Raw genomic sequence first — 17387 nt, 5'->3', positions numbered from 1 at the left:
CAACACTTCCTTGGACCAGGGAGTGATTAAAATAAAGTCTGAAGCCCAAGGGGATATTTTAGGTATAGGAGAAGAGAGACTTGGGTGGGTGGAACATAATCGCCTTCCCAGAGATACTCAACTCACACTAAATAGATGGCTACTCTGACCCCTATAAACCTCAAGAAAAGACCCTGATTACAGGCCTGTTTCCAGACCAGATACATGCAGCAAGAAGGTACGAGGGATGTTTCCGGCCCTGGAATAATTTCAAGGAGCTAAGTTAATAATGTCTCCAGTGTCTAGGATTTATAAAGCAAAGGCTTCTAAAATTAGATACTTGTAATTTGTAATTAGGCTAAATTATGGTTGTTGATTAGTGATTAAAGTAGTAGTTTAATGCTGTGCTGTAGAGAATCAAGGACTTCATGTTCTTCTCTCGATGCAATTTTATCATGGATTCTGAAGCTCAATAAGATAAAGACAGGTTGTGATTATTGACAAATTAGTCATTGCTAATGTGATAGGGGTTCTGGATTCTTTAAGAGGGGAGAGGTAAAAGCATAGAGTGAAAATGATTATTTTCTCTTGCTATTTCAGAGTGTATAGTTAATGTTACTTTTCCTTCACAGGTAATGTAGAGTTGTATTATTAATGACTGATTCAGTACAACAGCTTATTTTTTCCACAGACTTCCAGCATTTATTTTATCAACCAGAGAACTATTCTAACAAGGATTTAAAACTATCTTATTTCTCCATTATGCTGTTCTCAGGGTTGACACTGACCCATCCACCTCCTTTGTCGGGATGCAGAGCTCTCAAGTCATTTACTTGTGTCCTTGGCCAGATCAATGGCTTTTACTTTGGCACTCTGGCATATTTGCTCAACAAATGCTAATGAATGACTGTGTGCCAGATGACATATTGAGAGTAGGGAGATGGGTGGAACTTCCTGCCCTCAGGAAACATAGTCCTATGGAATCTGGGGACATGCGTGTATGTGTGTACACAAGAGAGGGAAGGGGGTTATCAGAAGTATAAATAACTAGAGTACTACCTGATAGCAGAATAAAGGGCAAGACGCATTCCATGGGAACATGTTATAGGTAAAACTTTCATACCTTGAAGTGTTCATACTTCGGTAATTGGACCTTTCTAGAGAGTGTCTAAGGGAGATCTAAATTAATAACCAGTTCTTTCCCATGAGAAATGAAGGCTGTCACTTTTTTTAAATGTTAGGTTATGGTATGTGTTCTAACAGTACATGTCTAACTAAAGATACCTAAAAGAACAGCCTCATACCCCTCTTACTATGGGACAGAGTACAGAGAGTACTCTCAAAGTAAGCAAGCAGGCAAGTGCTTTGCTACTCAGCGGACTCCAGTCCAGGGGGATTTAGTTACTGGGACCAAACATTATTTTGATTTAAGAGTGGGTCACCTTTGGAACAATCCTTTGTTATGGACCTGGAATTCATTATAACGAGTTCCAATGAATCTATGGAGAATCTATGGAGCACTTACATGAATAAAATATAGAGCCATTACATTCCCTTTGTCAAATGTAAACAAACATAAGGCTATCTTGTCTGTTTAGTTGAAAGACTAGCATTTGAAACACTATAGCTCTAGCTGCTAAGTTGTTCTCTAAGATCTCATTAATGATACAACAATGCTCAAACCAATACCACACAAATCTGCCTGAGCCCGGAACATCTATCTATACCATAACACACCTTTTTGAATAGATGTCATGAGCATCATGTTTTAGTAAAAAGGTCAGATGACCGATGTAGAGTCAAGAGACCTGGGTTCAAATCTAAGCACTGTTGGCTTTATCTCTAACAAATTGTTTAATCTTTCTGACTAATCTTTCAGTTTACTCATTTGTCAGAGGCAATGGGGTAGAAACGATTTCAGAAAACAGAAATGAAAAATAGTACAGAATAGCATATAATTGACATTTTAATAAATGCATATTGTTTTCAACTCAAGGATTTAAAAATTTGAGCTCACTAGCTTTTAGCAAGTTCATTATTCCATCTTATTCATCAATGTATTACTATCGCTGTCAGTATCACAGTGCCTTTCACTAGAGGTACATGCCAGAAGTATTTGCTGAATGAATAAACTGCATAGGCAAGGAACACATTCTCATAGAACAATAAGCGAATTGGCAGTATTTATGCCATGGGTGATATTTTAGAGCCAATTTGGTAACTATCACATTCATCCAGGAAATAGTTATGAGACAATCCACAACTATCAAAACGTAGTTAGGGATTTTCTTCTTTTATTAATTAACTTGAAGTTTGCTGCATCAATTAACGAGACAAGTAAGTGGCTTTGTTATTCATAAATGAATGACTGTGTTTCTAACACATGTCTATCAGGCTACAAAAAATTCATTGATTGGTGCAAAACAAATCTTAAAGGAAGTAAACTGAGTCATTGCCAAGTGATTCAGGGCATAGCAGGTGGTCTCTAGGGCCTGTTTAGGGCTTCACATGTACTCCTTGAAGACACAGAAAACTCATCTCAGCAGGACTGTTTCAGTGAAAAGGCTAAGGTGTAGGTCAGACAAGGGACAATCCCAAAATCTGTCCAGGAGCCCAAAGGCCAAGCCAAGGAATGTGATGGATACAGGTGGTGACATGCAAAGTCTGGAGGAATCCAGGCCTGGGCAGGTTCCAATAATCCATGTCCCATTATAAAGACTTCTGTGCCAGTCAGAAAGGCGACAAACCTTCTTAAAGGTGACAAAGGATAAACAGATGAATCCAGGGTAGGGGCTTTCATAATAAAATGGATGCTTTTCATTTGACGTTAGTTACTTGTATGTAATAAAGCTGAAGAAGAGGTAAGTGACTACCTGCAGCTAACTTGACCTTTGTTTGCCATGAAAAAAAAAAAAGTACAGCTTGTTCTGTCCCTGGGAGAATTAACTACTCCATGCTTTGTGCATCCTCTTCTTTGCAGTCTTGTATCATCATATCTACAGCTATTTTTTGGTATACCTGCTGTCCTTGAAGGTCGATACAATGCTAAACACAGAGTAGGTATACGTTATTGACTGAATAAATGACTCTATCTGCATCGTTTATTAAAGATTTGAAAGACCTGGTAAGCCTTAAAAGAACGAAGTTTGTAACTTTTTGATGGCATTTAAAAATTGGTTCTACTTGGACATGCTATATCTGTCTCTCGTTGATTCTAAGATGTGTATTTATTTCATTCACATGTAAACGTCTCTGAAATTGGAGTGCAACTTACAATTGGTTCAGATTATTATTGGTAGTGGGTTTTTTTTTTTCTTTGAAAGCTGTTGGCAAAATAACAAATGGTGGGTCTAACAAGTGACCAATTTCTTAGATTTGGTAATAACTAATAATAACAAAACTAAGCTCACCTTAACAATGCATATTCTGCTTTATATACAGAATAGGATAATGGGAAAAGCATGAATTTTTGAATCAAAGATATTTTATTCTGAATCCTAGCTCTGCTTATTATTTTTTTTTTAATCTAAGCAATTTGAGCAAAGAACTTGTCCTGCTGTTAATCTTTGAGTTGCATTGTTCTTGTCTGATGATGGGAATAAAGTATTCCATTTTAGGGCTTCGGCAGTATGCAGGCATTCAATGAACAAAATTCAGTGAAAGCCTGTTCTTCTCTATCCCCTCAACAAGCTTATTTATACCTTAGTACAGCTGTGGTAGGCAGGAATGAGGCATTTCCATTTTATGGGTGCAGAAACAGAAGTTTAGTGGTAGGAATGAGTTAAGAGAGAGACCTCCCCAGAGCTTTTGATTTTCCCAATATTCCCTAGTGTTCCATTAGACCTCTCAAAGGTATCTATTGACATAGGTGAGAGCTTAGCTACTCTTGTGTTGAATCAGTCTCCTTGGGCTGCCAATGTAGCAGTTTTACACAATAACTTACTAACAATGTCATACACTACATCCTTTTTGGAAAGGATTTTACCTCTTGCCCTCATCCTGTAAACAAGGATGGGCCTCTATTTAAAGAAGAGGAAAAGGAAGTGAGGGGAAGGATATTATTCACCTGGCCTAGCATTTTTTTGAGCAGATGTTTTCCTCCTTTCATTGTTCATAGAAAATTGGTTTGAGGTCATATAAACCAAATGTTCAAAAACACTTGTGATCCATAAATCAATTTATACTATTCTTTTGCTTGGATAGAGCAAAACTATGAGAATGGATTGAAAATTAAAGATCAATACTAAAACCTCAGAGCATGGTGTCAACCCAAAAGCAAAATAAGTTATCAGTATTATACTGTGACAGAGCAACAGATAGTAGGTATTTTACCTTCAGGCCTTAAACATCCAGGGTGGAAGCATTGGTAAGTTCCTGAGAAAATTGCTTTTACATTTTCATGGTCTAGCCAGAAAATCTTCAGTTATGATTTTTTTTTTTTTTTAGCTTTAGCATTTTGTTTTGCTTAGTAATCACATTTTATTTAGGCTGCAAATGGATCAAGTAACAAATAAACTTATTTCAGTAATATAAAAAAATCCTCAAACCAAAATGAAGATGATATGGGTGCCTGTTACTGGAAGTTGGAGTTAGGTTTCTAAGTGAGCCTAGCCTCTTTCCAGCCTCTACAAAAGCTGGCTATACCATCTTGGGCAACCAAATCACTGGTGCTTCTTAAAGTGTCATCATCCCTCTGGTGTCAAATAGAGAATTAAGAGAAAAAAAAATCTTAAAGAGCTCAAAGAATGTCTAAAACTTGATACATGCTTAGCAAATTCACCTTTCTGATCTTTCTTCTCTGCCCTCCTTTGCTCTGCCCTTAACTCTGTGTCCTTGATGAAAAACTTCCCTGAAGTTTTGAAGTTTAAAGGACTTACGTGGACTCCCAGTATGGAAATTAAGTATCCCTGAGAAGTGGGTAAATGCAGCACTCATCAATAATGCAGACACAGGAAAAACCCTTTGGACAACTATTTCTCCTGGGGAAGGCTGCCTAGAGATCTAAAACTTCAATTATGAAAAGAGAGTTTTCAACACTTTCCTCACCTACTGTCTGCTACCATGCACTTCAAAACTATATGCCCGAGGCCTTCCTGTTGTGGGGACTATCAAGGATCTGTCTTCTGACCATTTGTTAGACATTTCCATTCATCTAGGGTAAAATCCATGGGATAGTTTTGGACTCCCTCTTTCATTCCCACTTCCACATATCTACAAGGTCCTGAAGATTCTATTGCTGCAGTGTGTCTTTGCATTGCCCCTGCTGTGTGTAGCACGGGCTGGGGGAAACGATGAAGCAGAGATGGATCCGCCCCTGCTGTCCTATCTTTGCAGTCTCCTAACTGATATGCTCACTGTAGCAACCTCCTACCCTTCTTTTCCTCCTGTCCATGGCTATTTATTCACAGCCATCACTGTATTTTCTCTTTGTGTAAATCTGATTATGTTACTATCTTGCTGGGTCACCTTGGATTATTCCCCACTGCTATGGAATATAGATGAAATACTTGCAAGGCACTGAAGGTCCCTAAACATCTGGTAGAAATTTATATATTTCTATGTTGGATCTCCCAATTCCGCCTCCCCTTCCCCATCCCGTGTGGTTCACAGCACTTTGTGAACATACCTTGACCTTGGCTTCTTTTGTTCCCCCTCCATATGAAAAGCCCTGCTCTACCCACCCTAATTCAAGATATAGTGTATTAGTATCTGATGTATATTTGTTAGCATTTTCTCTAGCTATAAGCATCTAACACAGAAAGCTTATGGGAAAATCAAATATGCCTACTACTTTAATTGTGAAACTTTAGTGGATTTTGGAAATATTTACAACTAAATGTCCACTTAGCAATGGAGTATACTTATTTTTGCATTTATGATTTTATGCTTGATGGCATAAATAGGCACACATTTGTCCATCCTAACTGAATATAAACTCCTGGGGGCTGGATTTTTATATCTGATTCATCTATTCCTCTTACAGCTATTTGAAGTGGATCAGTGACTCTGCATTATGACCCCACATGTGACTTTGATGGTGGAACTGCAGATTGATAGGGAATTATTTTTTTAGAGGCAGGTCTCTTTGTCCCCGTCAAAGCACCTGAGGAGACCATTGCTGGTGCCTGGTACCTGCTCTTGGATGAGCCGAGGAGTCTCAGACAGGATCGTTTTGTGCTTCTTGTTCAGACTGAGATGGTAGAATTTTTACTCTGGACTGAGACTTTTGAACAAGTCTTTTAAAAAAAATGTTTGATGGTAACTCTACAGAATTTCTTTTTATATTCCTCTAATATGCGAATGTTCCCAATAGACTGCATAACGTACTATAAAGGTAGTCTCTCTTGAAAGAAATGAAATCATAAAGGGCTCTGCCTATTTCACTTTGTTTTCTCCAACTGATGTATTCCATTGCCCACCACAGTTTTATTTTGATGATCTTTGCAAGGTTAAGACAAGCATTACTTTTGAGCCTGGCAGACATAGTAAGGAGAATTCTGATAGATGTCTCATTTTTGTGACCCCAAATGTGGCTCTCCTGCCTTGATTTGAATGCTTGATAATTTATAGTGATATAAATTTCCCAGAACATCACAGAGTACGATTTAAACTCAAACACTTGGAAGGATATATTTACCTTCTGGAAAAAATTTTAAGACTACTTCAGTAATCTACCGTTGTCACAACCAAGGCACTCTCTTCCTGCTTTTCTTTGCCCTCATGCCAATTGTGGTTAAAGCTTTTTTAAATGAATATATCTAATCTACAGTGTTTAGAGGATTCTCTGTAGGTATAAAATGTATTGTGTTGTGCTTGGAAGGATGATAGCTAGATGGAATTTTATTATGTTTATTGTTATGAATCCTTACTTGTAGGAATATGACATATCTGGTATTAACATGTAATTTTATTATTGGAAAAGGAAAAATATGTATCTTATAGACTTTTAAAGAAAAATATGAGGCTGGGTGCGGTGGCTCATGCCTGTAATCCAAGCACTTTGGAGGCCAAGGCAGGTGGATCACCTGAGGTCGGGAGTTCAAGACCAGACTGACCAACATGGTGAAACCCCGTCTTAAAAAAAAATAAAATATCCAAAAAGTTTTTTTTTTTTGCTTTAAAATATGAAATGTATTTTTAATTCTTTTTATGTAAAAAAAAAAATAAAAAGAAAAAAATACAAAGATGAAACATAGTTACTGGGAAGACAGGTTGATGGAAAATAATATATTTTTTACTCTTGTAGAATCTCATCTTTTTTTTCACTATTTGAATTATAGACAATCTTCTGAGTCTTTGTTGTTTTTGGTAGGGGGTGGAATAGAAATTTTGAAGACGTTATTTATGATTGAGTCCTAAAGCTTTGACATGGGTTCTTATAATAGTTATTTTGATAGAGCCAGGGAGTGTGTGTTGAGGCAGTCTTTGAACTGGGGCAATTTATCCTGTAAGAAGGCATTTTGGTGCCAGGATATGGAGGTTTCCTCAAATCTTACAGTCTTGGCTCGGTAACCATTTGCCTGACCAGCTGTTGCCTAACCTTTGTTTCCTTTGCAGCTGTTTCTATGAAAAAAGATATTTGGACTAGATATAGATAAATTCTGGACAACCTCAGCCCTATAATTTTAAGTCTCTCTGTTTTAAAATTTCAGAAGGCCAAGGTCCTTGTGATTATAGCTGTGTTCTTTGAGCCTTTGTAATAACCAGCTAGCCAAATTATTAAATAGAATGAGGGAAATAACCTTTCCAGCAATTTGCAGAGTGTATTTCAGGAGTACAAACCATTTTGGTGCTAGGATATTATATAAAGAGATCTTTCTCAATTAGAGTAAGGTATGGGGCATTTGGGTGGAAAGCCTTTGCAGTAATATCTACACGGTGATTCTTAATCTTTTCTGAAGCCATGGAATCAGTTGAAACTTATGGATCTCAGTTCCAAAATATATATTTATAAAATCAGTTATACTCAAAATTTTGGGAGTAATTTACTTATTTTACTAGAAATTTATTTTTGCATAGAGAAAGGTTATATGCATTGCATACAACCAGTGAAGCAAATACATTATACCCAATGAGGTAGGTAAGTAAATTATACCAACATTTGGCAGAGACAGAGGACATTATTTCTTAATTTTAGCTTTCTACTAATTGTAAGGTGAGTCAAGTTAATTGACTTTTGGGAAATAAATCTTGCTACCGTATCAAATAATCTGAATGATTTTAAGGTATATACTAATTTTGAATATGTTAAAATCCATTTCTTAAAATTGAGGGAATACAGTATGAAATTTCTTTACCTATAGCTCACTTATTTGAAAAAAAAAATAATAATAACGATTATTTCCAGAAAACAAAAACCCCAATGGTCATAATGGTCATATAAGTGATAAAGTATATTCTTTCCCAAACAAATTTCAATACAATTCAATTTTTTCACAAAATAATGTGTGTGAATATATATATAGACTTAGTTTTAGTTTTTGAGACAGTGTCTTGCTCTGTCACACAGGCTGGAATGCAGTGGCTTGATCATGGCTCACTGCAGCCTTGACCTCTTGAACTCAAGGGAACTTTTCTCTTCAGTCTCCTGAATAGGTGAGACTACAGGTGTCCACCACCTTGTCTGGTGGAAAAAAAAATTATACACACACACACACACATATACACACATGCACATGCATATATATATAGTTTGTTTGTTTTTTGTAGAGACAAGATCTTGCTATCTTGTCCAGGCTGGTCTCGAACTCCTGAGCTCAAAGAATTCCTTCCACTGCCTTGGCCTCCCAAAGTGCTGGGATTACAAGAGTGAGCCACTACACCTGGCTATATTTTAAACAATATTTTGCTGTCATTTTGCTAACAATAATTCCTGAAAACCTTGGTTCCCAGAAGTCTATAGTAGCAGAGGAGACTAGAATTCACATAACCTGCTGGGCATGGTGGCTTCTGCCTGAAATCCTAGCTACTCAGTGAGGCTAAGGAAGGAGGATTGCTGGATCCCAGGAGTTCAAGACCAGCCTGAGAAAAGTAGTGAAGCTCTGTCTTTAAAAAAAATAAAAATTAGATGGGCATGGTGGCACATGTCTGCAGTCCCAGCTATTCAGGAGGCTGAGTTGGGAGGATCACTTGAGTTCGAGGTTACAATCAGCTGTGATTGTGCCACTGCACTCCAGCTTGGTGACAAGAGTGAGACCCTGTGTCAAAAAACAGAAGAATTCATGTAACTTGCTCTTTTAGATACTGATACATCTATGTCAAGGCTGACTTATCTAGAACCTTCCCCAGGCCCTGAGTTGCAGTCATGTCAGGAAGCCAGGAATTATTACTCTCCCATTGTCTGAGTAAAAGCCCATTTGAAAAAAGTTATCTTCACCTTCTGGAGAATTTTGCTTACAGATTTTTGCTTAAGAAGTCATTGTCAGCCAGGCACGGTGGCTCAAGCCTGTAATCCCAGCACTTTGGGAGGCCGAGGCGGGTGGATCACAAGGTCAACAGATCGAGACCATCCTGGTCAACATGGTGAAACCCCGTCTCTACTAAAAATACAAAAAATTATCTGGGCACGGTGGTGCATGCCTGTAATCCCAGCTACTCAGGAGGCTGAGGCCGGAGAATTGCCTGAACACAGGAGGCGGAGGTTGCGGTGAGCCGAGATCACGCCATTGTACTCCAGCCTGGGTAACAAGAGTGAAACTCCATCTCAAAAGGAAAAAAAAAAAAAAGTCATTGTCCATTTCTGTGCCATCATTCAATTGTGGCATTAAAAAATTTTTGTCTAGTATTTGTTTCCAATCTCTGCTGACACAGTGGCTGCTTGTGCAAAACAACTCTGCTTGTTCTGAGTCTTTAAAAATGAAAAGATTTAATCATTCAATTGACCAGAAATAATTGCTATTAAATACGCTACCTCCCATGTCCATTAAATTTCCCTTGAAATTATCTTGAGGGTGGGTTTTTCTTTTCTTTAAAAAACTAAACCTTTTCTGTAAAATACAGTCATATATATCTAGATACACTCTAGAAAATTAACGAAGCTTTGTCATAAAAGAAAATACTAATATTTTTCTATTGTTTCTTAATACTCCATTTTAAGACATTAGTAATTAAGGCCCAAGTTCTGATGATATCGATAACTTACATGGCCCTAAAATAGCTGTTTTTGCTATTAATTTTCACACGTGTGGAGAGCAATGATCCATGATGATATGTGAATCTAATCTCATCACTGGAAAACCAAGTGCGCTGGAGAACATTTAACATGTTTCATTTGTAAGCAGGGTACTAGGATTCCAGAAAAACTTGGCTCACCATTTTTTCTCCTCTACCTTCAAGAAGAGAAGCAGAAAGCGTCACTATTTTTGATGACATTTCTAGCATTGAAAATACCCCAATGGGCTCAGAACATAAAAACTATTATTTGATGGCATTTGTGCAGTTTAATCAAATATTTTAGTTTTAAAAAAAAAAAGAATAGGAACTACTTTAAAACATTAGAAAAATTGCCTTCATTTTAGACTGGATAACCATGATTTAAAAAAAAAAAAATGCTGGGCATGGTGGCTCACGCCTGTAATCCCAGCACTTTGGGAGGCTGAAGGTGGTAGATCACCTGAGGTTAGGAGTTTAAGACCAGCCTGACCAACATGGTGAAACCCCATCTCTACTAAAAATATAAAAATCAGCTGGGCATGGTGACATGTGTTTGTAGTCCCAGCTACTCAGGAGGCTGAGGCAGGAGAAAAGCTTCCACCTGGGAGCTGGAGGTTGCAGTGAGCCGAGATCGCGCTACTGCACTCCAGCCTGGTTGACAGAGCAAAACTCTGACTCAAAAAAAAAAGGAAAGAAAGAAACATGGCTTCCATTTTTTCTTTTTCTTCTTCAAGCCATGAATCAACTCATCCCTTTCCTTAGATCTGCAGCTTCACCATTTTTCCTCACAGTGGCTGCTTTTACATAACGAGAGGATAAGCATCCTTTGTAATCTACTCCAGGACAAGGACTTTTGTATTTGGCAAATCTAATACTGAGACAATTTTAGACTTTTTAAATAGAACCTTATATTCATAAACAAAATTCTACTTTTCCAGTCTGTATTAGCTTCCAGAATATACTTCATCCTTCCAGCTGCAAGCGTTTACAGCATGTGTCTCCAGACTATTTGTCAATGAAGAACAAACGAAAAGAAAAGTTAGGGCCATGGCACTTTTTCTTGGATAATTTCCAGCTTAGGCTAGTTTTGATATGAAGGGCAGATTTCTCATGTGAAGTTGAATCTTCAGAATCTGGTTCTTGCATAAGGCCTCATCCAAGGCCCCATGGCTAACACATTCTGGAAGCTTTGGGTTCCATACATCGAATCTGCTTTTGTTACGAAAAAAAAAATTTATAATGATCAGAGTACTTTTTCTCACTTCTATCAGTGGAAACAATTTTAGGTATAATGGCATAAGCATGATGACCTTTTAGAGTGGTGTATATATCATGCCACACTACTTCAGTTATTTGACATAAAAAACAAATTTCAAAGTACCAGAAAAGAATTGAATATAAATCTCCATAGCATTGCATTTATATCAGTATTCCATTTGACTAAGGACCTTAGGTTTTCTGTAGATTATTTTACTTTGTCATTCACATGATTCTTTTCAGAAATAAAATAATGTCAACTCTAGGGCAGCTGTAACCTTTATAATGCTTAAAGGCTCAGGCTCAAAGATCACATAAACCCAGGGTTACGTGTCCTGGTTCTGCCACCTGCTAACTGGATGACCTCAAATTCCTCATCTCTAAAGTGAGTGTAATTCTGATTTTTATCCCTTGTGGTTGTCGGGATGATTAAAGATAGACCACGTGTACCATGTCTAGCAAAGAGTAAGCACTCAATATTAGCTGTTGTAATTTATTGGTAATAAACTCTTTGTAAGAAACATCTTTTCTAAACTATTGCTGAAAAGCCTAAATTAGCCTCTGGCAATAGCAGTTACAAATTATCCCAAGCATGGCTAGTATTTTCTCCCAGGAGGAGCAGTTAAGAAAATAACTTTGAGAATAATACAGACATTTTTAGAAGCTGTCCAGAGAAAGGGAAAAGGATTATTTCTTGTTGTTCCAGGGGCAGAAATAATAACCATGAATGTAATTCCCAAGGAAATAGTTGGAGATTCTGTATATGGAATAATTTTTGGTCACAGTACCCTAGCACATAGTACCCTAGTACCCTGTAATTTCCAAGGAAATAATTTGGAATAATTTTCAATCATAGTACCCTAGCACAGAAGTAGCTAACTTTGTAAGCTGACAAGAGTTATTCATAGGAGGTGCTGATAAAACATCAGGCGAGGGATGTTAAGAACCCTTCCTCTTCATTAGTCAATGCTACTTCATACATCTAGGCTTTATCACCTATGTAAAACTTCAACTTCACCGTTGATGATTAATTTATTCAAGTTCTTGTTATGACATAATCTTGAAAATTGGGTTTAATTTTGCCATTCGAAAGGTCATTTTTCACATGGCTTTTGTACCTATATAGATTTTTGTCATTGTATAGAGACTGTGTGTACATACTCTCCTTCGTTAATTCTTTTTTTCTTTTTGAGACAGAGTTTCGCTCTTGTTATCCAGGCTGGAGTGCAATGGCGCGATCTCGGCTCACCGCAACCTCCACCTCCTGGGTTCAGGCAATTCTCCTGCCTCAGCCTCCGGGTTAGCTGGGACTACAGGCATACGCCACCATGCCCAGCTAATTTTTTGTATTTTTAGTAGAGATGGGGTTTCACCATGTTGACCAGGATGGTCTCGATTTCTTGACCTTGTGATCCACCCGCCTCGGCCTCCCAAAGTGCTGGGATTACAGGCTTCAGCCACCGCGCCTGTCCTCGTTAATTCTTTTTTAAAGAGACCTAGACCAACTGAGGAAAAATTTGACAAAGTATATGTTGGTTCCATTGCATGGCACCATTCAAATATAATTTCATATTTACTAAATAGGCTTGTAAATCAATATATGAAAACCAGCTAATAAACTCTTTTCTACCACTAGAACTGAACTGAAGAAACATTTTTTCATTGTTTTTGAATATGGGTGTCAAATTGTCAAAGGCTGCAGTATCATCTTCACCCTATTTTTAACAACCTATTTGGGTACATAAATTACAGCTTCCTTTTCCCTTCCTCTGTCTCTAGTACACCCCTTTAAAGAGAATGAATGAAATGAATGTTTAAACTGTCTTGATGTTGTTAATTACTTTGCAAGATGTTTCATAACAGGAAAATGTTTGGCATGCACTGAATAGCTTGGAACATGAACATCTTCAAGGACATGAGGTTCTCAGTGTGTGTTTAAAATGGTTGCGGAAGGGAGTAAAAAGTGTTTTGTCTTTTTTCATAATATTTGTCTCTCTGCAAAAGAGTGATAATGGTATAAGGGATGGACACGGGCTAAACCTTAGTACAGCTTACGGTGTGAAATAAGAACAGCTTTTTTAAGGGACCGTACTGGTAGTTAGATTTGCTTCCTTGGTGGGATGGGAAAATTCTGAATACATTTTTAATCTCCTTGAGCAGGTATCTGAGGCCATGCACACCAGGCCACAGTCCTACCAGCTCTCTGCCTGTGATAGGCAATACGCTTAGACCAGCAGCAACAGGGCTTGGTGGGAGGAAAGGAGAAAAAGCTCAGAGGATTTTCAGGTACTTGAGTGCTAAATTAGAAGGATTCAAATTTTATGTACTAAGCTATGTAAATCAGTTTGTATCACATTTGATTTTCTCCCTCACAAAAATTAAAAACTGGTTATCGCAAACCCAAAAGTATCTCTACCTTGTAAAATAATTACATTGCAACCTGTACATTGTGATTTTTTTATTAAACAAGTGAAAAGACCATAATTAGGCAAAAATGTAACTAAATCATTGTGCTAGCTATAACCGGACAAAATCTTCATCACAAACTGTCACATAGGGGCACAGTGCCATGGCTGCCCTTGGGCATGGTTGACATTGACAGGCTAAAGACATAGCAAAGGAAGAAGGGAAAATAGAAAAAAGGAAGACAGTAAAAAGGGAGCTAGAGGGAAGTGAAGGGGGGAAAAAAGGGTGGGGTGGAGAGGGAACTGGGGAAGAAAAGAATTTCCAAAAGATAAGATAGTGATTCACATATGTTTGCATTTCAGAGCAGCTACATTAAAAAAAAAAAAGAGGGGTGGATGAGCTGGGTATTAACATTTTTTTTCCATCCAAGGACGTTGAAAAGACAAAACACATGTACTCTAATTTACCCTAATTTTTGCGTTACTCTCTCTAGAGTTTTAATTTTGCCTGAACTGGTGAACATTTCATCATAGGTTAGCACTGGTGTGTGCATGGGAACTGCTTATCTAACAGGACCAATTTTAATATAAAATTTAGTAGAATTTTAAAGGATCTTTAAATTCTTTCAGTTTTTCCTCCCTTCAGTGTTTACTGAAGGCCCAGTAGGTACAAAAATTAAGTTAGCTGTCAGAAGAGAAAGGAATGAGAGTGGGACCGGAAGGAACTGTGTTTGGCAGATGAAAAGACTTGTATGAATAAGGTAGCAGGAATGCCCAGTGATCTGTTCAGAAGCCTGGAATGGGCTCTGTTAGCAGTGGGGAGCCAATGAAGGTTTTTAAGCAAGGAGAGGGTTCATGAGGGCTATGCCAGGGTGTGATCATAATGTCAAAGCAATTTAAAGGACGTGACAAGGAGATGAGCTGAAAGGGTTGTTGTAAGATTGGAGCTAAGACTGGAGTGTAGGGTTCAGGCATGGTTGAGGTCATGGGGATAAAAAGGAAACAGCAAGTGAATTCCTATGGATGTGGAAATGGGAAGGTTGAGCAATCAATTGTGCAAGGAGGAGGGAGGAAGATACAAATTTCTTTTAAGGAAGACTTTAGTAAATTAAAGAAGATTCAAAAACAAATTTCAGATGCTTCTAGAGTATGTAAGGATGAACAAATTATTTCCCATGACTGTTTTAAATAATGACAAGGTATAAGCAACAAGTTTATGTAGTGATGGAATTGAAAGCTTGTTCGTGGGGAATTCTAGACAGTTGGATGAATCCTAAAAATCTAAAAAAACCTTCAGACTACTGGGTATGTTGAAAAGAGTAGAAGCTGTGTGTGGTGGCTCCTGCTTGTAATCTCAGCACTTTGGGAGGCTGAGGAAAGAGGACTGCTTGAGCCTAGGAGTTTGAGATCAGCCTGGGCAACACAGTGAGACCCCAATCCCCCTCCACAAAACATAAAAAAAATTAGCTGGGTGTGGTGGTGCAGGCCTGTAGTCCTAGACACTGTAGCTACTGGGGAGGCTGAGGCTGGAGGATTTCTTGAGCCCAGGAGGTCAAGGCTGCAGTGAGTTATAATCACCACTGTGTTCCAACCTGGGTGACAGAGTATGACCCTGTTTCAAAAACAAAACAAAAAAAGGAGGTTTTTTTTTTTTTTTTTTTTTTTTTTTTTTTTTTTTTTTAGCGGAGGAGGTAGGGGGAGAAAGAACAGAGCTGTCTTTTGTGTTTATGATCACTTTTGAAGTTGTTTCTTAATCTGCAAAACGAAGAACAGCATACTGGTAAGGGGGGAAAAAAAAGGAATTCAGCCTAGAATTCTGTTCAGATCCAGCTTCTGGCACTGGCAACTGTGTTATCTTAGTGAAGTTTCTTAACTCATCCCTCAGCATTACTTTCCTTGTGTTATGTATACCTCAGATGATAGTGATACCAATCTTGTAGGGTGTGTGTGTATATATGTGTGTGTGAGAGAGAACTGAATGGCATGAGATAATACATGTGAAACAACTGTCACAAGAGCCTGGTATAGAGTAGGTGCTCAGCAAATGGTAGGGACTGCTTTTGTTCTCAGCAATAACGCTTAACAGAGCGTTGGTAGATGTGTCCCTCTTTGGTGAAGAGTATTTTGATAAGATGTACATTTGACATTGGCTTTTATGTGAAAGAAGACAACATTCCAGGACACACAATAATTTTCATGAGGGCATTTCTAACCGGAAGCAAGAGGTCAAGCCTTTCTTGTTGGCTGGATGGCAGTTTTGCCGCGGGGCTCAGTGGTTTTTACTATGGTTCATTTTAAGGCCGAATGTGAAGGGGTTAAGAAATGCTCTTACTCATGTTACATGAAGTAGCAGAAATTATCAGACGGAAAGAGGAGTTGGGGAGGGAAAAAAAAAGGCTCTGCAGTAACTCATGATTTCCTAAGCAAGACGGCTGGTAGTTACAGTGAAGAGCTGAATATACGTACTGGCAGTTTACTCTATGAGACCAGACTAACTCCGGGGTGGGTGCTACCCGTCCCTTCCAGCCGTCGCCTCCTTTAACTAAAGCCGCCCGGAGTGGAATTGCCCCGAGTTTAAACAATGCTGCAAGTCGCAGCTTCTAATTGGAGAGGCAGGAAGCCCTTCCCCGGACAGACCCCGCCCCTCCCCGTGAGGATCTCCAGCCTGAGGGGGAGGAGCTGGCCAATGCTAATGAGTGAGTTGCCGGGCGAGACAGGAACTTCTTTCCTTGTCTCTGTGTCGGGATCGCAGAAATTATGCCCCTTCTCTCACCATGAGCTGGCTCTCCAGTTCCCAGGGAGTGGTGCTAACTGCCTACCACCCCAGCGGCAAGGACCAGGCCGTGGGGGGCAGCCATGCCAAGGGAGGGGAGGAAGCCACCTCGAGGTAAGCCTTTGGAAGCTGAAAACAAAACAAAACCCTCTTACCTGCTCCAGGAAAAAAGTGACAGGGAAGTTGGCGTGGGGAGAAGGGAATTCCATCCGCACGTCGAACCTAAGCTCATGCAGCAGCAGTAGCGACGTTTGGCGTTATTTTTATGTACTTTTCATCTCACCTAAATCCAAGTCTGAAATAACCCATATGATTACTGGTGAAGACGGACAAGAGGGAACTGGGGAGACGGCTGTATGGGCTGTCAGACTAGGTGTTTAGCAGGTGCATTTCCACATGCTGAAAGATCAAATGAGTGGATCTGAAGCACTTCCTTTTCTATGAAATAGAATTCTTGAATGAGCTTGAGGCACTGCCACTGGAACTGTTAGTTGGGGACGTCTGCCAAAAAGCAGGGAGGCTGTTCATTGTACTGTACAAGCTGTTGTTGTTAGAGTGTTTTTTTCCTCCCCTCTCCTTGCTGAAAGCAAACCTCTTAGGCAAAAAGCCCAAGACACTGGCCTGTGGCAATATGTCTCACATTCTTTTGTGTATGTGGATTTTTTTTTTCCTCCAGACTTTCAAAAAGGAGTTTTTGTCAGCAGCTAGCACGCTGCTGCTGGAGTGAAATGTGGTTAATGTTAAATCACTTTATAGGCAGAGAGGGCAAACGTTCTATAGACCACTGAGGCACAAAGGGTGCCTTTCTCCCTATCTGTGTA

At 38.9% G+C, this 17387-nt stretch overlaps 1 protein-coding gene across 9 annotated transcripts in view; it reads left to right on the top strand.

Annotated features, from left to right (window-relative positions):
• ARHGAP18 (Rho GTPase activating protein 18) overlaps positions 1-17387 on the top strand; it is a 195517-nt gene that overhangs the window by 43483 nt on the left and 134647 nt on the right. For 4 of the 9 annotated variants that reach the window (XR_013534913.1, XR_013534916.1, XM_078370785.1 and 1 more), the window contains exon 1: positions 16479-16680. The exons of the other annotated variants lie outside the window; for them this stretch is intronic. Coding sequence is in view for 2 of the 4 variants with exons in the window: in XM_078370785.1 (XP_078226911.1) it covers positions 16568-16680 (113 nt within the window). In the remaining 2 variants the exon portion in view is untranslated. Of the gene's footprint in view, positions 1-16478; positions 16681-17387 lie in introns of those variants that run through there. 9 annotated transcript variants of the gene reach the window in all.

The sequence above is a fragment of the Callithrix jacchus genome, chromosome 4 (assembly GCF_049354715.1).
Source record: "Callithrix jacchus isolate 240 chromosome 4, calJac240_pri, whole genome shotgun sequence".
NCBI lineage: Eukaryota > Metazoa > Chordata > Mammalia > Primates > Cebidae > Callithrix > Callithrix jacchus.
This window is presented reverse-complemented; position numbering and strand designations above follow the sequence as displayed.